This window comes from Amblyomma maculatum, chromosome 1 (assembly GCF_055883805.1).
Source record: "Amblyomma maculatum isolate TAMU_Amacu chromosome 1, ASM5588380v1, whole genome shotgun sequence".
NCBI lineage: Eukaryota > Metazoa > Arthropoda > Arachnida > Ixodida > Ixodidae > Amblyomma > Amblyomma maculatum.
Window position 1 is genome coordinate 15,338,321 of NC_139344.1, and position 23,503 is coordinate 15,361,823.

The 23,503-nt window shown below is 43.0% G+C and overlaps 2 protein-coding genes across 2 annotated transcripts in view; one reads left to right on the forward strand and one right to left on the reverse strand.

The window, feature by feature from the left end:
* Nucleotides 1-786: 786 nt before the first annotated feature.
* On the reverse strand, nt 787-23,375 carry LOC146201817 (uncharacterized). The gene is made up of 7 exons (XM_084587782.1): nt 22,977-23,375; nt 20,095-20,291; nt 13,431-13,519; nt 12,308-12,419; nt 7,715-7,777; nt 4,233-4,342; nt 787-1,110 (listed from the first exon to the last, which is right to left on the reverse strand). The coding sequence occupies exons 1-7, from the start codon at nt 23,185-23,187 to the stop codon at nt 1,026-1,028; spliced, it is 867 nt and encodes a 288-aa protein (XP_084443908.1). The 5' UTR covers nt 23,188-23,375; the 3' UTR covers nt 787-1,025.
* The window catches only part of LOC146201818 (alanine--glyoxylate aminotransferase 2, mitochondrial), a 64,353-nt gene continuing 63,905 nt past the window's right edge, over nt 23,056-23,503 (forward strand). The window contains exon 1 of the mRNA XM_084587781.1: nt 23,056-23,194. The gene's annotated coding sequence lies outside the window, so the exon portion shown is untranslated. The remainder of the gene's footprint in view (nt 23,195-23,503) is intronic.

Consider the following 23,503-nt stretch of genomic DNA (forward strand, 5'->3'; position numbering starts at 1 on the left):
GTCATTATCTGTGACAAGTAGTAGTGCTTACTGACAAATTAATTTTTATTCAGTTGTCATGCACTAACTATCCCAGCAGTAAGTTCTAAAGGATTTCTGCTGTATAGAGCTTTCTGTTTGCAGGTATTTCCCAAATGCACAGCTATTATTTGTCAGGCAAAGAGATGCTTGACTAACACAAATGCTTCAAACAAGCATCGGTGTTCTTTCATGGTTAGCTTTCCATGTGTTTCTTCCTTACTTGTGTAGCTAAAAGTACAGGAAAAGTTAAGCGTGAAAGTGATACTGCTGCAGAAAAGTACTCAGGTGATTACAGCAGCTTTCTTCAGCAAAAGAACCTGTAACTAACAGTAGAGTGAGTGGAATGGCAACATTATTTTTACCCCAAAAGGGAAGGGGGCAGCAGGGGAGGTAGGGAGGTCCTAGGCTGGGTACATCTTCACTACTCTCAAGGCCCAATCCAGGATCTTGTCCTCAAAGTAAAAACCACACTTACAGTACAAATCCACAAACTATGAGTTTTTCCAAATTTCTCCATGCTATAACTCTACAGCTCATGCAGCAGTAACCAGACACACTTAAATGAAGACATAATGTCCCAGCCCCAAACAAGATTTTGTAGTTTGCTTTTCTGCACAAAGGCCATATACTTCTAAGCCTATTCACTTCTTTTCACACACAAAAATGCTTGCTAGTTATAATTCAGTAACAGAACATTGGACAGCTTTCTGGAACTTGAGAAACTATGCAAATGGGTAGTAGAGCAACCAGAGACTAACGAGCAGCTTTAGTCAAGGAATGAGAATTTTATTTCCCCACTGCAAAGGGTAACAATGAGGGTTTGAACATAGTTATGACAAAATAACTCAATGATCGCAGACACACTAGTATATGAAAAGATGGTAGTATAATGACATGCTAAAATATATATACACTGCGGCTGCAGGCCTTCATGCAAATGTCTTGCCTTTTTAACTGTGCCTGTACATAAACCGTGAATCTTGGTCCCTAGTTTTAAGCAATCATCAAGAGGGGTCTTCCTGCACTTTACTCCAACTTTCAAGTACTTGTGAATAAAGTCGCAATTGGCTCACACCATCCAGCAGGGACCTAGAGACACAAAAGAGAACAGGTAACAATCATTTAAAAACACGATCAGACTCCAACTTCTTTCAAACTTCAATGTGTGAAGTTTTTACACTTTGAAACGATGGTATGGTGGGATGCACAAATTACCCAACAGCACCTACGAGAAGGATTTTCCAACTTTTATTCTATAATGAATTGGTAGATTTTTTTTAATGTTTATTGAAGAATGCAATATTCTTTTTTTTAGGCTATTATTATTTAGTATGGATGAATTTTCTTTTCTGCAATACTGATGTGTGGTCGTCACTATGAGTATCGCTGTGTGGTCAAAGGCTAAATTGAGTTCCTCTTTGTTTGTTAGCAAGAGCAGTTGATGCCCCAGTAATTAAAGCACATCTGGATATATTAGAGTAGTGCTTGCAGGAAGAAATTCCATCACCGCTTGAGAGCTAACGAGGCCATGAGACAAAACAGAAAGGTAATTCCCAAACACTTGGTTATACAAAAATTAAAGAACAAAACACATGAAAGCAGCGTGCCATGCTTGGGCGAGCGGAACCAAGCCTTTCTTTCTTGTAATCTTCATCTAGTTGTGATAAATGTTTAAATATTCCAAGCTTGCGACAAGCTACTCACTGCATTACTTAGGGAAGGAACTGTGAAACTAGCAAATGCTTCATGAGAACAAATTTTCAATTATGAAAGAAATAAAAAGTGACCGCAGCAGAAATCCAGAAGTCGGAGCACTTCACATCACGTGGCTCATTTATTGCTGGCAACGACAGACATGTACTGAACTGCCACAAAGGTCAGAATATGACTTTCTGGTGACAGTCATAAATGATTTGTGCTGAGGGTGGCTTTTACAGTTAAAAACGGTGTCAGTGTCTTCATATACAGTGGCCAAGTAACACTGTTTCTGAGTGGAGGATGAAAGTCTGTGAGCACAAAGCCCCACGCTAGCAAACAAAGATTGATTAGGAGGTGCAGCCTTCACGTTTGCACTGGTGACTGTCTCAAATGATCCCACTGTTTCACGCTGCCCTCCTGGCTTTCATGCTTTTTACATTTTTCTTTGCAACAGACTGTCATTGTGGTTGACATCATCATCATGAGCCTCACTATGCCCACTAGTAGCACGAAGACCTTTCCCGCAGCCCTCTGGTCCTATGTTAGATGCGACCACCTAATCCAAACAAGCTTCTTAATCTCATCTGCCCACCTAACTTTCTGCTAGTTCCTACTATGCCCACCTTCCCTTGGATACTAGTCTGCAACCCTTAGCGACAATCAGTTATCTTGCCTTTGAATCACATGCCCTGGTCATGCCCATTTCTTTTAAACTTCAACTAGAGCTTCAGTAACTCACGTTTGTTTCCTTGTACTCAATTTTAGTTGAACCCCTTTCATTAGCCTCCATGTTTCTGCCCCATAGGTAAGTACCAGTAAGATACAGCCGATATATACTTCTCTATTGAGAGAAGGGCTCTCTCCACAGTGGATGGCGGTAGTTTTGCCGCCAACCTCTCAGGCTGACGGCCCACCTTTCCAACTACCCACCCACCACCACCCACCTCTCGGGCTTCAAGTTTTCGATACTCAGGGACAACTTTCTGTGAGTGTGATGTGGCCAGTCACGCCACTTCAGATGCTGTAGTGCGCATCACTGGTCTTTTAGTTTCATTTCGGGACAGTGTAATGGCATTCTAGCTGTTCTAACGCCTACTCATATTCTCCCTCTTGCATGCACGTGCTTCCTCCGCTCCTCAAGTATGCTGAACCGCTGTGTTTTTGTGGATGCTTCACCAGATGGGTCATTATCTGTGCAGTGAAATATCTTCATAACACAAAGGGGCTGTTTGTAATGAGGCGCCACTGCTATGGCATCGCACTGCGAAAAGTGCCATGGCGGCACTTGTGATTTTGGAGCAATTCTTCGAAATTTCTGACAGTGTGCGCAAAACAAAGCATTTGAAAAATCTATGAAAAATCGTCATTGTTGCACAGCTTTAATTTCAAATGTACACACAACTATATTCAAGGTGTTCACTATACAAAATCTGTAATGCAAATGGTTTTCAGCAGTTTTTTAGAGTTATTCAATAATTACAACTTTCGGATAATTTGAACATTTTCCTTGAGGGCTGAATTAACAAGATTTTACTGTAATCAAAAGAAGAGCTACTGTCGTTTTTTTCTCCAATGACATTTGCTGTGTTGTAGCTATTTACTCTATATGGCCGCACCCCCTAGCCCTGGTCATCAAATATCCACGTCTCAAATTCTCTGGAGAGAACCCTGCTTGAGGGATACTAGTAAACTGCCATTCATGATGCCAAATGTGCTCTACCCTATTCTTATTTTTCTACTTATTTCAATTTCGTGGTCCGAATGAGCTGGCACTACCTTCCCACAGTGATGCATTCCCTCATCATTTCTAGTGCCTCTCTACCTATAGTAAACTTCTGTTGCCTTTCTAGACTATTGGACATTACATTAATTTTCTGAATGATAAAATTTTAACCCCACTGTTCTGTTTTTCCTGCCTGAGTCATCCTCCTTCAGTCCTTGAGCGGCTGAGCAAAACAATGTCATCAGCAAATCGCAGATTACTGTAACCGGTACTCAAAGGCCAGCAAGCTGTGGCATACAGCTTAAAGACACTGACGAGAAGATGAGGACAAAGTGTTTTCCTCCCTTGCCTTGCGGCAAGATAGATGACGACGAAGTGAGACTGTTTTTCCATGGTGCTGCTCACTGCTATGCCAGTTGCAGCCTTGTAAATATACTGTAAATAGATTGAGTCTTCACGTAACAATACTGTTCTTCTCGGCTTAAAATAAATTGCAAAATATTAATTACCATACATTTACTGATTCTTTTCGATTTAAGCTGAAACATTCAACCTGTGCCAGTAACCAATAGAATGCATAAAATGTACGCATAAAATGGCAACACAAAAAATATCAACTGCACTGTTGGCAAAGGTAACAAATTTATGATGCAAGGAACTTCACATTTCTGCACAGAGCATTAAAACTATGTTATAAGAAAAGTGAAAGCAGAAAAGAGAGGCTCCAGTAAGGCAAAGATCCCCTTCAAAACGTTAATCCCCCTTCGATATAAGGCACCACTACACTGACCTCAGAGAACCTTCTGCTGAGTCCGCTGCAGCTTTAAGTTTGCAAGACAGGTCAGAGGTCATTTCTGGTAAACTTTCATGCTGTTGCTTCTCCAGCTGCCTACAGCGTGCCTACAGTACAGAAAAAAATAAAAAATAAAATAAACAAATATGGTACAATCTTTCTTATCCACAGAAATACAGGCTCTCCAACAGAATGGCCCCATCGTGGGAACTAAGTGTGATCAAGGATGCAGGTTCAACCTCAGCTGCACAATGGTGGCCACTTTTCAATGACTGTGAAAAGAAAGGCACCTGTCTACTGCATGATGCCAGTGCCTGTTAAAGGACCCCAGCTGGGCAAAATTTCCAAAGCCCTCCACTTTGGCGTCCTTGACAGCCTGAGTTGCCCGGGACGTTAAACCTCACAAACCGAACCATTTCCAACAAAATGACTCTTAGACCACAGAGTCATCAACTAAAACTGTTTCTTTGTCTGTAATAAAATGTAAATGTTATACAACAGAGAACCAGAATAATCTATAGGTACTAGCAGTATTATGAGGAGAAAAGGAGGGTTTGGAGGGATGAGGCTTGTCCCAGGCATATGCTATAGTTGGTACAGTATGGTATGGTATATGAGGTTTAGTGTCCCCAAGCAACATTGTATATGAGGGACACAACAGTGGAAGGCTCCAAATTAATTTAGGCCACATAGGTTTCTAAAACATGCCGGTGGCATATATATATGAACATGACATGCACTTGCTTATTAGCATATAAAAACATACCAGCCACTTTATGAAATATATTATATTCTATTCTTTATGAAGTTCTGTATCAGAACAGGGCAGGGAGCCAGCATACGGATGCACGCCACCTTGCATTTCCATACCCTCAGCCCACAAGAGCCTTTTTACAACCAGGTACACACAAGGAAACATTAGTGAAAGGCTTGCGAGCATTGCGAGTAGTTTAATTATTTAGCAATTTCAAACAGGTAGCGTGCTTCATATGAAAAGCTCTACTGCTTTTATGATGTGATATCTAAAATACCCTTTTGCAACATTCTTTGAATACCTGTGTTCCGTTGCTTGCAGATACAGTACTACTCACATTGACTTGTTAATTTCCCGCATCGCAAAAAGAAAGGTGAAACTTGAATCACCGAAAAATGCAACTCAAATAAGTGACTTAACAACCAAAGGCCTGAAACTCAGGTGTATTAGGGAAGAACCCAAGATTTTGGACTACGAAACCTTCTGAAAAGTGATAGTAAAACAAATAAAACTTAGGGGCATTCAGTCAGTTGGATTCATGCAGGGGAACAGCATTTTTCATTCACTTGCCAATCTATTACAATTCTGATTTTAGTATTTTAATTGCAATTCTATTCAGATGTTGACTCTATTCGTGTTCTATTTCTATTTACAATCACTTCTTTCATTAATTTCTGCTGAGATCATCTACCACCTGCCATGAAAGCAAGGTGAAGAAAGGAAAATCTTCCTAAACACCCCTTGCCTCAACTGGCAGATAGAGACTTCACACACATGTTGACACCAAACAATCCAATTCTGAGCCTGATTTTATTGTAATTCTGATTCTATTCTCATCCCATTTCTATTCATAATCGCTCCTTTAATTCATTTATGATGATGCCACCTACCACAGTTGGCAAGTTAAGCTTTATACAAACACCAACGTCGGACACCGGCGGCGGGAAGTTTTCACTTTACTGGCATTCCTAATGCTATCGCATTAATAAAAATATTGCTCAGGAGTGCATGTTGGTAGGTGCCGGATACACTGCCACTAACAGAGGGTAAAATGGCACGCAAAGAGTGTGCATTCAAGCATTTCAGAACGTCTCTGTGCACAATCATAAGAACAAAAATTGGAGGCACACTTAAGCTCCACCTTTAGGGTGTGATACAACAGCATTAATGACTCTTGCCTGTCGGCTCCCCTTACATATCCTTGTTCATGTACATGCACTTCGCTACTGGTATAGTATCACTAATCTTTTCGTTTGTTCCTCCATTATTTAACAAATATCAATAAGCATTAGAGTAGGAAATAGTTTAATAACTGGTTTCTGAAGGTGCTGTACGACTTTGCATATCACACTTGGTGATATGCAACCCATATTTGAAAAGTTACATAATTAATCAGTTAAGGGGAAGATAAAAAAATAGCCAGTTATGCTAGGGCTAGTGCCAAACTCATGCATCTAAAATCGCATTTTAAGGACCTTTTACTTTTAATATTTTGGCTCAAGTTACGTGGGATAATTTACATAAATTTTTAGCTCATTAGGAGATGAACATTGTATACATAAATGTCATAGCCTATCAGAACCTATTTAGGATGCTGATACTTCAGCAATACCACGCGTTAGAATATTGAAAACTGCATCTATTCATATTCTTCTTAAGCAAGAAATTATAACATGGGTATTTAGAACATACAACAGCCTTTGGAGTACAAGATTAAATCGGGAACCTCAGAAAATCAACGCGTTTTATTGCAATTAGAGAAGAGTAACTACAAATGGCTTAATGCACTTAAACTAAGAGCAGCAAAAATGAAAGCTATATTTAGATCCATTGTTAGGCGAGCTGGGAGTGGGTTGCACATGCTTATATGAGTGTCAGCTTGTCATTTCAGGCTAACATTACTGCCCTCTTGTACTAGTGTAGTGTCACAAACCACTTTACATATGCAGTTAAATAAAATACACTCCTTTTTTGCACAGCATGCCCTGCAGACGCAATGCTGAAGCTAGAAACAATGCACTCTGCAAAAGAAGAAGAAAGAAAAAAAGCTAGCTCTGTAGTATAAAAAGTCTTCGTGTGTAAACTGGTGCACTTTTCATTCTGAAATCTGACAAACAAACAACATAAACAAACTGCTTATCCACTGAAGTTACATGGTAGTTTCCTACAAAAAATTTGCAAAATATCAACTGAGACATGCTGACATTCTGAATCTATTTTAAGTACCCTAAGCTCTCATACCAAAACATGCCAGAACACCATTCTGGTTCATACGACAGTTGCACTATTCTGAAAATATTTTTCTCCGAAAAAAGTGTGTCAAACAGTAATGGACAAGGAGACTGTGGTCACAAGAAGACACAACCACACAAGGGGCACTAAGAGCGAGCACCATCAGCAAGAACAGCATGCCCTGATGCCACAAAAGAGTTAAACTATTATAATTTCCATAATTGATGCAAGCTCATCATGGCGTGCACCTGGAACTTTGTTACGAAGCCCTCTAGGTACCATTAGGTGTCCATTAGGTCAACACAGTGTCCATTAGATCAAAGCCAAGCCAGAAAATATAATTTTTTTATATATTATTTTTTTATAATTTGGGAGATCTCTTTTAAACAGTACTCCTCTTTAATTTAGGAAATTAAACAGTACTCCTCTTTAATTTAGGAAATTGACAAGCTGACCAGAACCTTCGGCTTCCTAAATTTTAGATGATGAGTACCTGTAGGACTTTCACTTCATGTTTAAGACTGTGCGCCAACTGCTCAGCACCAGAGGCCCTTTCCTAGAGGAAAAAAGAAGACGTAGAGAGCAGAACATTATTTCAAAATATACACGTGTTACTCTGTAACAGGCATATGCTTAGTGCTTCAAATTACACATTCCGCCCCTCATCGAGAGTGGACAACATGCGACAAGGTCACTGCCCACTTTGCATTAACAGCTGTCTACCTAAAACTCAAGTGACATCTGACACAAGCTATAGAGCTGTGGTTTGTGGCTCAGAACACTAGATGAAAGCGGTTCTATTAGTGCCACCTGTTGTGCAAAAAGCAAACTGCTCTCTGTAAACTGTTTATATGCAAGTTTTTTTTTTTTTTTTTTTGCTAAGGAACTTGCAATCTTAAAAATGGGGTGGTTTGTTGTTCATTCATGCCTCGAGAGTGGACAACATGCGACAAGGTCACTGCCCACTTTGCATTAACAGCTGTCTACCTAAAACTCAAGTGACATCTGACACAAGCTATAGAGCTGTGGTTTGTGGCTCAGAACACTAGATGAAAGCGGTTCTATTAGTGCCACCTGTCGTGCAAAAAGCAAACTGCTCTCTGTAAACTGTTTATATGCAAGTTTGTTTTTTTTTTTTTTGCTAAGGAACTTGCAATCTTAAAAATGGGGTGGTTTGTTGTTCATTCATGCCTCTAACAGCTCAATTACTAACATTATGCATGGTAGCCCAACAACTCTGTGGGCTATGAATGAAACAAAATACAGCCAACCACAGTGCATCACGAAAATTGGCAAAGAAGCTGCTGCAAAAAGTAGGTAAAAGAGAAACTACCATCACAGCCAGTTAACTTGTAAAAGGCAGCAAACCCTTTGTGCAGCAGGATACAGTCAAACCCACTTATAACAATACCGGTTTTAACGATCTATTGGATATAACAATGGGCAGCCGCTACACCGTCAGGTTTGCCATGTGGTCTGTGGTCAAGTAAACCAATTATTATAATAGTGTCATACTATATTATCAGTTATTACAATCAAATATGGTCACTGAAAGTCAACAAAAATGCAGCAACCCCAAAAATGTGCACGTATGCGGAGACGTGCCGATGCAGCAACAATTTAAAGAAAAAAAGAAATCGGGACAGACCGCGTCGAGCCAATGCGCTTGTCGAGTGCGCTGAGGAAGCTTGCATGCCATGGAGACGTGGGGGAGGACGGAGCGCTTCCTCACGCAGAGGAGGAGGAAAGGCATAAGGCGCTGCTAGGCACAGCCATCCTGAGGAAGAGCTTTGAGTGCTCCCCCTCGAGACCGCCTGTGGCCTAGGGAACTTGCGTCCTCTCTGCCTTTGCGCGGTGGAGCAGTTCATACCGAGGGTGCGCTGACCGAGGTGCACTGCACTATCCTCCCCTATTTGCTTTGTCCAAGCCCCCGGTTCGCAATTGCACATGCTTTGTGGCAGGCGTGCAGCAACATTCTTGCACGTGTCTTCCTAGCATGGTTCTCCTAGAGTGCCATCATCGTTGCCACGATCTTGCTGGCCCTGGATTTTCCGTGAGCAGCAATAGAGGATCCTCCTTCAGGAAGCGTGACACAACTGGAGCAGAAGAGGAAGCGAATGGCAATACCGCTAGAAGTTAATCGGAGCATTGTACATGAGCACAAGGACGGTGTAAAAGTGTGTAACTTGGTGTGCAAGTACGGCCTGGTGCAACCGATAGTATCGACAATCATCTGCAACACGCTCAAGATTGAGAATGAAAGCGATGCCAGTGCTGCCCATGCAATGGACGATAGCCAGAAAAGGGGTCAATACGGGGCCTACAAAGACATAGAACAGGCGCTCTATCAGTGGTTCTTGAACGCCTGTGCAGCGAACCTGCCGATTAGTGACCTGATTTTAGCAGAAAAAGTGAAGCGCTTCGCATACATCCTGTGCAACACCGATTTGCAGTCAGGTGATGATTGGATTCAGCGGTTCAAGGAGAGACATGGAATCGTCTACAAAGCAGTTGAGGGCGAGGCATGACTGCTCGATGTTGACGCTAAGCAGAAGTGGCTTGAGGAAACACTGCCCTGAATCCAAGAAGCATATGCGGACCGGGACTTGTACAATAGGGACGAGACTGGGCTGTTTTTCCAGATGCTACGGTCAAAAATCCACGCTGTCAAAGGCGACCCCTGTAAGGATGGCAAGCACAGCAAATTGCACGCGACCGTTTCCTTGTGTGCCAACATGGCACACAAGGCGCGGCAGCGAAAAGTGCCGCGCCTTCGTCATAGAGAAATCTAAGAATCCCCGTTTTGTTCGTAGTGCCGCAAGGATCTTGGTTTCCTATGGTCATAATGGGAAAGCATGGATGACGCGCGAACTTCTCCTCGAGTCGGTGGTCGAGTTTGATCAGTGGATGCAGCGCGAAGGCAGGAAGGTGGCATTGGTGCTTGACAATTGCACTGTGCACCAAACAGCTCAGAAGCTCTCGCATGTGGAAGTTTTTTCCTCCCACCTAACACCACTGCAGGCTTGCAGCCTATGAATGCAGGCATGACTGCTTGATTCAAGGCACTGTATCGCCGACGTGTTTTGAGCAGGCTCACGCTGAGCCTCGACGTTTCTGTACGAGAACAGCGACCAGCGTCAGATTTAAAGATCTCACTCCTGATGGCAGTGCAGTTCATTTTTGGAGCATGGGCAGAAGTAAGCTCCTCCACCATCATGAACTGCTTCAGGAAGGCGGGCCGGGCTTTGCTGAGGATGCCGGCAACGCAAAAAGTCGCGAAGCTCCTGCCGACACAGCGATGACCAAACTTTGGTCCACAGTGAGCAGTAGTGATGGCGACGCGTTGGGACTTGAGGAATTTTTAAAGTCGACAATACAGTCACAACAGATGAAGAGCTGGCAGACGAGGCCGTTGTCGCAGCAGGCACTGGTGTGGAGGACGGTGACAGTAGCGACGACGATGATGAATCAGAACCTGTGCAGGTTGCGTTTTACCAGGAGGCTTTGAGAATGATCGAGTCCCTGCGGGACTTTGTTTTTGCTAAGAACCTTCCACTATATATGTTCAGCAGTTGGATATACTGCAGAAAGATGTCGGCCAGATTGTCACGAAACAGACAACACTTATGGATTACGGGTTTCTTCCTGCTACGAAATAAAAAGTGCAAGCTACCTCGTCCTCATTAAATGTGTAGTTTATATTGTTTTCTTTATTTTTTCGGCCTAACCCGGTTATTGGTTATAACAATGATATTTCCATGGCACTTCAATATTGTTATACGTGGGTTTGACTGTACATTGGTGTCCTCAGCTGCATTTTGCTGCATTCAAAAGTATTCCTACCTTTTCCTAATACTAAGTATTCGTGCAGCACAGCATGAATATATGACGTGACCAAGCGGTGAGCCACAAAGTCGTGAACATGTTAAATGATGCTGAAGCAGCTGAGCAGCCCACTAGTACACCTTTCCATAATCTCAAAAGCAGAGCTCCTTTCCTATGGACGGACAAATTTTCATGGAGCTTGGAGCTGCATCTGGCTTGGCAAGGCAAGTTTCAATCGACCAACCTTGCACATTGTTGTGCACGGGTTAGTCATATTCCCAGAAAACTTACTACAGCAATCATATGAAGGACCAGAACAATCACAGTTGCAGTGAGAAAGATACACAAAGATGCACAAAGGCAAATAACTGGTGCCCCATGTAAGGCACTGCATATAGGACTAAATACAGGACAAAGAGGATGATAAAGCTGACACTCCATTTCGTCTACTATGCAACCTACCTAGAAAACTGCCTCTCCATCCTGTTAGCTGTACCAGTGCACGTCGTATCCAACAATCTCTGAGCGAGCAAGAAATGCTGGTTTTAAAAAAGAACTCGTTCAACAGACACTAAATCTTGATTATGCCAAGCAAGCTGCCATTCCTCCACCGTGCTCCACAAGCAGCAAAAAGCGTAAAAAAAAAAAAAAAAAAAAAAAAAGAAAGAAATGCAAGCTGTGCTATGAGCAGAAGGAAATTGAGCACAAAACAAACATTTTTTGCAGTGCATAAGTATGTTTACACTACACCACTGACTGAAACGGTTCCCTCAACTAGCACAAGAACCATGGGAACTTACGACCACTGGTGCAAAAGAACGCCAAAGAAGATAGTTATAACTGAGCCTGCAACCTTTTCACAAGTGAGAAAAGGAGCAATGTGTCATATTTTGCATATCTTCAAATTTTTTTTAACTTTTTGCCTATATATCAATGCCATTCACTACCATTTTGTATTGTTCTTGCACAAATTTTATTAATATCCTGTAAGAAGTATAACCGTGTTATAGAAAGATAGTGCAATGACTTCTTTCATTAAAATTTCTAACAACCTTCAGAATGGCCCGTTCTTCTCCATGGTCCTGAAAGAGCGAAGTGAGCGAATATAGCAGGCACAAACCTCATTAAGCCATGATTTTGCAAGGGCCACTTATGGCAGTGAAGAAAGCGGTGCATTTTCTAAACTGCCCAGTACACCACACCAATGCACTTTAAACTTTGAAAGAAAACTGAAAGAAAGATTGATGACAGCGATATGTACCAGGGCTGCCTTGAGGCTGCTTTCTATTTGCTGGATCATCCTCTCCAAAGCAGCAGTCTCTTCCCGCTCTCTGGCCTGCTGCCGCTCCAGCTGCTCCTCTAAACTCTTCAGCCTGCAGCCACAATAGGCCATCACATAAAGCTGTTTCACAATAAAAAAACAAATCATCAAATTTGTTGCAGACATGATCCAAATCACAGATATAAAACTTACAAAAATAAAATGTTGTCAATAATAACAAACCAATGATCCAGGTAAACTATCCAAGAGACAATAATTATGCAATATTTAGTAAACATTACGTAATGAGAACAAAGTGACCGTTTAGACATCAAAGGAGTTAACTGTTACTTACAACCCACCACACAATGTTTGTGGGCTTCATGAGTTGTGGCGATCATCTAAAAATGAAGATTAGCTTTTGTTGCTCTGGTACAGAACCTGAAATTGAAGTTGTTGCTGTCTAAACATAGCTGCCGCAGAAAATATTCCCGAGGAAGCCTTAGAAATCACAAGGACCACATGCAAGCAGCAGCTATTTCTGCCTTGACATACAAAATACAGCTTTGATGGTCCAAAGATAGCTCCCAAAGACCAAAGACAAGTAATTGGGAACATGCAGTGACAATTAGAAAAATAATGCATTCATTTGATTTAATTTTTTTCATTCTTAGTTTTTCATGTACGAAAAGCCAAAATGTCAGCGATAAAAGGTTCCTGGTATATGACTAGGTTTCTAGACATTGAGCAACATGAAACTGAATTAATTTTCAATTCAATTTTATTAAATCACTAAATAAAAATGCAAAGTGGCTAAAAACCAGCTTGCCAAATTTAAAAGGCTGACTTTGGACAGTACTGCGTGACACAGACCCCTTGCAAGCCCATTATTCCGTTTAAACATGCAAAGCATACACTGAAATGGTCTCTGTGAACACCGTTTGGTGGGTGAACAGACAGTATAGCCCGGTGTTTGAGATTTGCGCTACAAAAAGTTGTGCTGACGCACTACAGTTTATGCGCCGAATAGATTTCATCCTTTAGCCCTCTGCATCCTTTTTATCGGCTTGTTTTACCTAGTACCAGCACTAAAAGCATTGCAATAAAACAAACTGACACCCGCCTTCTCAACTGTTCATTGTTGACTTTTTGTGCATCTTCCAGCTGCCTTAGAAGTTGCTTGTTCTTTTCTTCAAGTCTTTCAGTGAGGTCCTGCATCATCCAAAAACCCACCAGCAACTATTAGATAATCAACTACTAAACTACTAAACACAACATATAAAATATTTATCACAGGCTTCACAGCTGGCATGAGTAGCATACTAACCTCACCAATGATTCATGAAACATGCCTAAATTGGCATTACAACTCTCCTTGACAAAAGGTTGGAAAAAGAAAAGTGAACTGGTGAGTTGGCATTCTTATACAAAGGCACAGCTTGTTCCTCCAATATGTTTTGCTTCTCAGAGGAAATCCTCGATATTTAACCAGCAAGCATACCTTCAGGTACATTAATAGCAATTAATATATGGAAACAACACCAGAAATATCCTGAAGTACGTTTATAAAATTACAACCTCAGTGTGCTAACCAAAGATGGGTATAAACTTCACCCAGAAAGAACAATTTAAAACAGCTTTTCTGCTTATCAACTGCTGCCCATAACATACACAAAGACAATTTGCAGTGCACTACTTATGCTTCATATATATTTTGAGCTCGTCAGTCTGACAAAATCTTCTGTGAAAAAAGGGAGCTAGAACAAGCAATCTTTCTGAATGCTGAGGGTTGGTAAAGACCCCATCATTAGTATAGACATAGCAAAGACAGATGCAGCAGCAGAGCCGCTGTGGCACGATCTTCTTGGAGGTATCGTCCGCTTCTACCGTCCGGATGGTCCCCGGGCCCGAACCTTGCTGCAGACTCCCAGTGAGCTGGTTCGGCCCTGCCCCAAGTCGGTGATGGTTTGGATCCAGAGCCTGCGGGAGGCGGGCACTTGGACCTTCCTGCTTACAGGCTCAGAGCCAGGCCTGGCTGTGGCCATCGCAGCACATGCCCTGGGCCCCCAGTGGCAGGACCTGTTCAACCTGGTTCTCATGGGGGCCAACAAGCCAGCTTTCTTCGGTGACACCTCCGCGTCTTTCAAGGTATGATGCCCCGCTGAGGTGGCTTAGTGGTTGTGATTGCTGAGGATGCTGATACGGATCCTGGCCGCTTTTTGATGGAGGCGAAAAACAACAGCGGTCCTTCAGCAGTGGCGTAGCGGTAGAACATCCGCCTCGCTTGCAAGAGGACCGGGGTTCAAATCCCGGGGCCGCACAATTCTCCACCGGATTAAAAAGAAAAAGAAAAAAAAAATCCGCGTGTCGATGGAATTGCATATACAGGTTTGGGGTGCGACCTGATGCCAATGAACACCTCCGGAAACACACTCCCTCACCAGAACAGGAGTTGGCCACCATGGTGCAGTAATTGGCCGCAACCTCCTATGATAAGCTTCATAAAACCCCGGCCCTCAGTCACCAGCGGCTGCGGAACAACTGACCCCGGCGGCGGTCAGACCTGTGACGCAGCAGGGGGTGCTAAGAATTCCAGCCTCCGCTGGACAGGCCGCCATTGGAAACTGACCCTGGCAACGTTTAACGCTAGAACCCTAGCTAGTGAAGCTAGTTTAACAGTGCTGTTAGAGGAACTAGAGGGTATGAAATGGAATATCATAGGGCTTAGTGAGGTTAGGAGGCCGAATGAGGCATATACTGTACTGAAGGATAGGCATGTACTGTGTTATCGAGGTTTACCAGAGAGGCGACAACTAGGAGCAGGTTTCCTTGTCAATAAGTATATAGCAGGTAATATAGATGAATTCTATAGTATTAATGAGAGGGTGGCAGGCATCGTAATTAGGCTTAATAAGCGATATAAACTGAAGGTTGTACAGGCCTATGCACCTACATGTAGTTATGATGACCAGGCAGTTGAAAGCTTCTACGATGACGTAGAATCGGCAATGCGAAAAGTAAAGACACAGTATACAGTACTAATGGGCAACTTCAATGCCAAGGTAGGGAAAAAGCAGGCAGGAGATCAGGCAGTAGGTGACTATGGCACTGGTTCTAGGAATAGAAGGGGGGAGTTACTAGTTGAGTTTGCAGAGCGCAATAACTTAAGAATCATGAATACCTTCTTCAGCAAACGAAAGAACCGGAAATGGACATGGAGAAGTCCTAACGGGGGGACTAAAAATGAAATTGACTTCATAATGTGTTCAACCCCCGCCATTATTCAAGATGTAGAGGTAATCGGGAAAGTGCGATGCAGTGACCACAGGATGGTGAGGTCCCGAATTAGCCTAAATATGAAGAAGGAACGCAACAGATTAGTAAGAAAGAAACCCATCAACGAATTAGCGGTGATGGGAAGGGCAGAAGAGTTCAGGATCTCGCTACAGATTAGATATTCAGCTCTAACCGAAGATGGCGACATTACCCTAGAAGCAATGAACAATAATTTCAGAGATATCATTACTGAATGTGCGGTAGGAGTAGGTGGTAGGATAGTTAGAGAGGATACCGGTAAGCTGTCTAAGGAGATGAAAGATTTGATTAAGAAACGCCAGAGTATGAAAGCTTCCAATCCAACAGACCAGGTTGAATTGGCCGAGATATCAAAGCTAATCAATAAGCGCAAGGTGGCTGATATAAGGAAGTATAACATGGAGAACATTGAGCATGCTGTAAAGAACGGGGGAAGCCTTAAAGCGGTAAAGAAATTGGGCATAGGCAAAAACTAGATGCATGCGATAAGGGACAAGGCGGGCAACGTCATCACGAATATGGACAAGATAGTCAAAGTAGCCAAGGAGTTCTATACAGATCTCTACAGTAGCCAAAGAAGTCCGGACCGTAACGAGATTGGCGGTAGAGAAAACCAGTCAGACGTTCCACCAGTGACGAAGGACCAGGTCAACAAAGCATTAGAAACTATGAAAAGGGGGAAATCAGCTGAAGAGGATCAGATAACTACAGATTTGCTGAAGGACGGGAGAGAAGGGGGGGGTGTCGTGTTAGAAAAACTGGCCACCCTGTATACGCAGTGCCTGGTGTCATCGACGGTACCGGAACCGTGGAAGAATGCAAACATTATCCTCATTCATAAGAAAGGGGGCTCTAAGGACCTTAAAAGTTACAGACCAATCAGCTTACTGTCTGTTACGTATAAGGTATTTACTAAGGTAATCGCTAATAGAATCAGGACAACCTTACACTGCAATCAAGCAAAGGATCAAGCAGGTTTTCGGAAATGGTACTCTACTATCGATCATATCCATACCATCAATCAGGTGATAGAATATAACCAGCCCTTATACATAGCATTCATTGATTACGAAAAAGCATTTGACTCAGTTGAAACCTCGGCGGTGATGCAGGCATTGCGAAATCAGGGGGTAGACGAGCCGTACGTGAAAGTGCTGGAAGATATATATAGTGGCTGCACAGCAACCATAGTTCTGCATCAAGAAAGTAACAAAATTCCCATAAAGAAAGGTGTTACGCAAGGATACAAAATCTCCCCACTACTATTCACAGCTTGCTTAGAGGAAGTATTCAGAGACTTGGAATGGGAGCAGTTAGGGATAAGGGTAGATAGAGAATACCTCAGTAATCTGCGATTTGCTGATGACATTGCCTTGCTAAGCAACTCGGGGGATGAAATGCAAATAATAATTGGTGACCTAGACAGGAAAAGTAGAAAGGTAGGCTTGAAAATCAATATGCAGAAGACTAAGGTAATGTTCAACAGCCTCGGGAAGGAACAACAGTTTACATTAGGTAGCGAAGTATTGGAAGTAGTAGGCGAATATATGTTTACTTAGGACAGGTAGTAACCGCAGATCCGGACCATGAAAAGGAAATAACAAGAAGAATAAGATTGGGACGGAGCGCATTTGGCAAGCACTCATAGATAATGACTAGCAGCTTACCGGTATCGCTAAAGAGGAAAGTGTATAACAGTTGCATCTTACCTGTACTCACTTATGGGGCTGGAACGTGGAGGCTAACCAAGAGAGTTCTACTTAAGTTGAGGACAACCCAGAGGGCTATGGAACGAAAAATGGTAGGGGTAACATTAAGAGATAAGAAACATGCAGAGTGGGTCAGAGAAATAACTCAAGTTACCGACATTCTAGTGGAAATTAAGAAGAAATGGGCATGGGCAGGACATGTAGTGCGAAGAGAGGATAACCGATGGTCGCTTAGGGTAACAAACTGGATTCCAAGGGAAGGAAAGCGTAGCAGGGGGTGGCAGAAAGTTAGGTGGGCGGATGAGGTTAACAAGTTCGCTGGGGTCAAGTGGATGCAGCTAGCACAGAACCGGGTTAAGTGGAGAAATATGGGAGAGGCCTTCGCCCTGCAGTGGGTATAGTCAGGCTGATGATGATGATGATGATTAGTATACAGCCAAAGGGGGTTTGCTCCAGAGTCCAGCAGTGTGCCTTGTCTTGCACCCTCAAACAACCATAATCTTTTGCAAGAGTAAGAACCTCGTGCATTAGAACCTCCCATCCTTAGGACTGCCAGATGTGCTAGGGAGCTCTGTTGAGCATATTGAAAGCAAACCTCTTAGGCCATATACTTTTAACAGGGGCTGTACATACGTGGTTTGGTGCAGAATATGTCAAAAATAGCCTGTTCAAATAAGGTTAGTTTATATTTAATGTCCAATTAGTTTTAACTGTTAAAACATCCAGTCCTAAATTTTATAAACATAGTATGGCAGCCAACTAGTGAATCAAGACAGCCCCTCCCCCCCCCCCCCCCCCCTCATACACACACACATCACTCAAGGACTGGATTTCACTTTTTGTATTAAGCAGTAATAAGGTAAAACATTTGTTTCTCGAATAATCGCAGGCCAATACCTTCTAAAACTTATTAATGCAATGCTACTAATAATGTACCTCTTCAAAAGTAATTTTTTTACTTATAGTAACCAGAACAAAGATCTTTTCATATGCAAACTGAGGCCATTTAGATAATGCTGACAGAGGCACATAGCATGCATTTTAGCGGCCCAAACAAGCAAAAAAAAAAAAAAAAAACTCTATCAATTTCAAAGTACACACAGTTGTTCATCCTGCAGTAAAAGCAAGAATGGACAAACAGAAGTAAATGGGAAGGCAATGGGCTGTATTCTAACTCTAATAGACGAGCAAATCCTCAGGATAACAACAATCTCAAAACGAAAAGCCCCAAGACTTGAATGTCCCAGAAGGAAATAATAAACCTCATTATATGCACCTTATATCTCATTATGTGGTACAGCCTTCCATATTTTTAATAATATTGCATGAGCATTGAGTGCTCGGTGCTGTTGCGTCAAAAGCCGAAGGAGAGGAAAGCACTGCAAGAGCAAAGGCGTACCCACAATTTCTGCTGCTGCTGCTGAATACAGCATCACCTGACAGGTTATTGATTAATGTGAAAGAACCCCTGCCAATCATCGGATGCATCAGAGCCCCAAGAAACTGAGAATAATTTATCCACTTCAAATAGTGTGGATAATACAGGGAAAATAACACACCTATGATAAACGGCCTCGCATGCTCAGAAAAACACTTGCAATCGTTACTTATGAAAAGCTAACTGCAGAGGACTCTCAATATTGGTACATTAATTTAGTTATAGGGGAGTGATTATTCATTAGCATCCACCCAAGTGCAGCTATACGGCTACAAAGCAAGGCTATATAGCTTTCACAGAAACTTCTCCGTGTTGACGAAAAATTTGTTTATGCGGGGTTCAAACCAAGACAACCGCCTAATGAGGTAGTAGCTCTACCAAATCAGATAACCAGGAAGGCTAGCATTTAAGATGGTGGTGGTGTGATAGCCAACTGAACATGAGTTTGAAGCGGGAATAGTATTGCTCTTAAGTTCGACGGAATCCACAAAGGTGGGTAGGCTTATAATAATGGAGTAGGTGCTTAACGTTAATTAAAGGGTCCCTGGAAGGGAAACCAGAAAGTGGCTATTAAATGTGTGCATTACGAAAAGAAAATGCCACTCAGTGTGCATGCCACACACAAGTCCCAAGTCCTAAAAAGTGAGCTGATAATTAACAAGACATTTTTAAGCTTTTCCACCACACGACAACCAGTGGTGCTGGATGTTTGATTGAATTCTAGCACATTACGTAGTCTAGTGCAGGTGACATCAAACAGTAGAGTGCCTGTCACAAGTCCCCCCCCTTTTGTTTTCTGCTCGGCCTTTTCCAACTGCGCGCGCTTCTCCTTCATTCGTCTTCCATTTCTCGTGTTTCCAGCCTAGAAATAAACGTCCAGCAGGCAGCCAAACCTCATCCGCGTCTCTCCATCTTGCGTTGTGTGGCTCCTACATTGTTTATGCTTCACTACATCACGCCAGCTGGCCAAAACTGCCACCATTTTGCTACGTAGACCTCAATTACATTCCCACAGCCGCCTCTTTCAAGCGCGCGCCCTGCCCAGGTGGCCGTGCCTGTCGCTGCAAACATCCTCCGGCGCCCACTCGTGGCGCTGCCTGTTCGCCGCGAGTGCTGCCCCTGGGTTTCTGCACGGTGCCTATATACACTTCTTTAACACCCAGTTACAGATTACTAATTATAAAGAGATGCCCGACTGAAGCAAGCATAAAAAAATGCCTATACTTTCTGTCCTCCATTAAGGTAAGGTGAAAGCAACAGCATCTAGTTAGACACCCAAATTTACCAGTAATTTGCAAATATGTAACATATACAATTCTGCTCACCTTATCTAGGTGGTACTGTGCTCCAGGTACTACAGGGGGTAGTTCTTGAATAAGGTTGGACTCGGTAGCACTGGCCTGCTCAGTGCTGGAAAGGCAGCTGCCATCTCCGGTGTCACTTAAAGAGGGTCGTCTGGCTGGCACCGCTCCCAGATGCGCAATTAGGTCCAGTGACTGAGGTCTCTTTATGTGTGCTACTTCTTTTTAGTGGAATGTCAGCACCATGTAAAGAAAAATATAAAAAGCATGCTTTACCTTCTTTTGTATACAAGTTTAGTGCAACTGAGGTGCAATTTTTCAAGGAGCTCCTTAAACTCAAGAAGTGAGCAGCACAAAGTGTTTTTCATACTGTGTGTCTTAGATTGTGCTGTTCGCTTCGCGATGCTTCAGAACCAGCTAGTCTGCCCAACTGTCTTAGCCCTTAAAGTCGCACCTCTCGCCTGCTGCAACACAGAATATGCATTTCTGGCACTGCAAAACAGGAACGCAAGGCATACTAATTGGTTTGGTTTGGTTTGTGGAGTAACGTCCCAAAGCGACTCGGGCTATGAGAGACGGCGTAGTGGAGGGCTCCGAGCAAGCAAAACATTTTTCTCATATCATCGCACTTTGATGTTGCCATTTTAAGGCGATAGCCTTTAATGGCTCATGCTGTCGTGGACAAAGTGTGTCCCGCTTTTGAGGCATTCTGACTGGCCGAGGCGGGATGCGTCCCTGCCATCTACAATGCCACACTTGAATGCGTGCTCTGTGAAAGGTGGCTGTTCCTGGCCCTACGGGGCTGGGGCTGGGGCTGGGACTGGTAGGTCAACGCCGCTTGCGGTGGAGGCTAGCCTGCCACCGAATTTTGCGGCGGCTGTCGTATGCCATTCCTTGGCGCGTGTTCAAATGTGGGATTGCAGATGGCAGCAACGCTAGAGAAGATGAGATTCCTGGAGGAAAGGCACAGTATCTCTGAAAAATGTGCGTTTAGATGGTAAGCCATCGCTCCTGTCACGTGGCGTTCCTTGGCGTGCGTTCAAGTGTGGGGTTGCAGATGGCAGGAATGCTAGACAAGAAGAGACCTCAGGCTTTTGCCTTTCACTACTTTAGTTGCTAAAGTCCCTTGCAATTTTTTTTCTCAAAGGTACTATATATGAACTAGTGAAGTGCCCATTTACCTCAAATGGAGAAAGGCTCTGAATGTAGCAACCACTTAATTTTGCAAAACAGTTAAGTACTAGTGTTCTTATGGGTGGTAAGTGGTTATGAGTAAAGAAAAGGCACAGTAGCTGTCTCATTCTGGAAGGACACCTGAACTGACCTATGAAGAAGGGGTTAAAAGAGCAGGCTAGAAAAGGCATGAGAACAGCTATGCTCTCTGTGCTATTATGAGAGACAGGCCAGCTGCTGTACTACACCACTATGCAGGATATTCCTCAACAAGTGGCATGTCTTGTAATGCAAATCACATTCTCATTATATTCGGAAACAGCTAGGTGATCTCATTTACTGATTTATGGCTTGAAAGTGATTATAAAGCACAGTGATTTGCATATTTGTAATTCAGTTATCTATGCTCACTCTAGACAGATGGCATCTATAATAAATGTTTTGCTTTCACAAGACTGTCTTTTATGAACTGGGGGTACCTGTTAATAGATGCCATAACAAGCTGTTGCTTGCCGATTCTTGGGTTAGCAATGTAATGTAATTAGTGGCTGTAGTAGAGGTGATAGTATGAAATTTACTGATATACTTAAATAGGGGCTAGTGCAAGGTGCTGGATGGTCTAATGTTTAGTGAAATCCCCAAAGATGAAGTCGATTTGTAGTAAGTGGGTTAATTACGTCCAGTCAAGTGTAGTCATATACGGCTGCGTGTGAAAGCTAGCTTTCACACAAACTTCAAAGTTGAAAAATTCATTCTGGGTCCGAGTTGTGCAATTATCACATGACAATGATTACAAACCTGTCAATTAGCCCTGCTCAGTCAATAAATAGGAGTGGGCTTAATTGATATGTTCGTGACAGGTTTTGTGATGTGATCATTGAATAATTCGAACCAAGGAAGAAGTTTTCAACTTCAAAGTTTCTGTGAAAACTTTATAGCTGGGTTTCGAACCCGGTACCACTTGTCCAGGGCTGCAGCCCTACCACAAACAAGCTAATAGAAATGGGCAGCAGACAGTATGGCTCTCAATTCTTCGAGGATTTCCCATTGGACGAACACTATTTTTACTTCATTTGCTTTTGCTCTACCACCTATAAGCTGTCCTAATTAGCTCCACTGGCAGAGCGACTGCCTCAAACTGGTGGCGGCCCTTGTTTGAAACCCACTGACCGAAATGAGCCTTTCTTCACTGCAAAGCTTCTGTATGGCTGCACGCTTGTATGGATGCCAATCAGTAATTAATTCAAAATTATTATAGGCACTGCACGGACGAACACGGAACACATATTTCAAGCATGAAACATGCTGCGTGTAACGAAACCAAGAATTTTGTGAGCCTAAAGTAAGGGTCTAGATCATGGGGAGTACTCATTTACAGGCAGCAAAGGGCTCGGAACGTAGCTTGTGCATGCGCATTCCCATAGGTCGCGTTTAACTCCCCGTTCCTTTAAAAGATGAATCGGGCCAGCCAGGCAACTGGGGCTGCCATAACTGCACAACAGAGCGCTCTGTCCCAGCGCTCTAGACAGGAGTGTGGGATGGTACGAGGTATGGTCAAAACGCGGCGTGCTGGTGTCACTTTGATGAGTTGCTTATCGCTCGGTTTTAACTGTATGATAGTTCACTTCTCCTGCCTCAAAAAGTAGTATCCTATACTGTTCCGCTTCTGAACAACTACTAAATTAATACGTTAGTGGAAAAAGAGCTAATACTGTTTTGTAGATCCTCCATACCTTTTGGCTTATCGTCCACCACAACAAGGAACTTTCGATGCGTTTGGCGCACATGCTGACCACCAGAGATTAAATTCGAAAGCTTATCCGATGCACTGTGTTCCGTTGTGGCTGAGCTACGCGTGGTCACGAAGCGCTGAAAGGAAAAGGGGTTGACATCTTCGCAAACAGCACTCAAGTCATCGGCCTCATTCACGCTGGACGTCGCCATGCTACAGGTACCGCCAAGCGCCAAGCCCCAAAATGTTTGTTTCGAATGTTTCGAATTACACAAGCAGCCGCAGAAAACGAGCAGTATTGGAGGCGCACGGCTTTAAATCTTGTGCCAGTGCCTCCCTTTTTCTTTCTGCTATGATGACCGTCTGTTCCGTTCCTCAAATCGTGCTCCCAATGCTCCCGCCCTCTTCCGTCTTGTATTAACTCTATGGAGAACAAAAATAAATGAAATGCCCGGCAACTTTGAAGGCACAAAGGCGGTGCAACATGCTCGCGTAACTCTTAAGACGCTGTTAAATGCCGAGGTATTC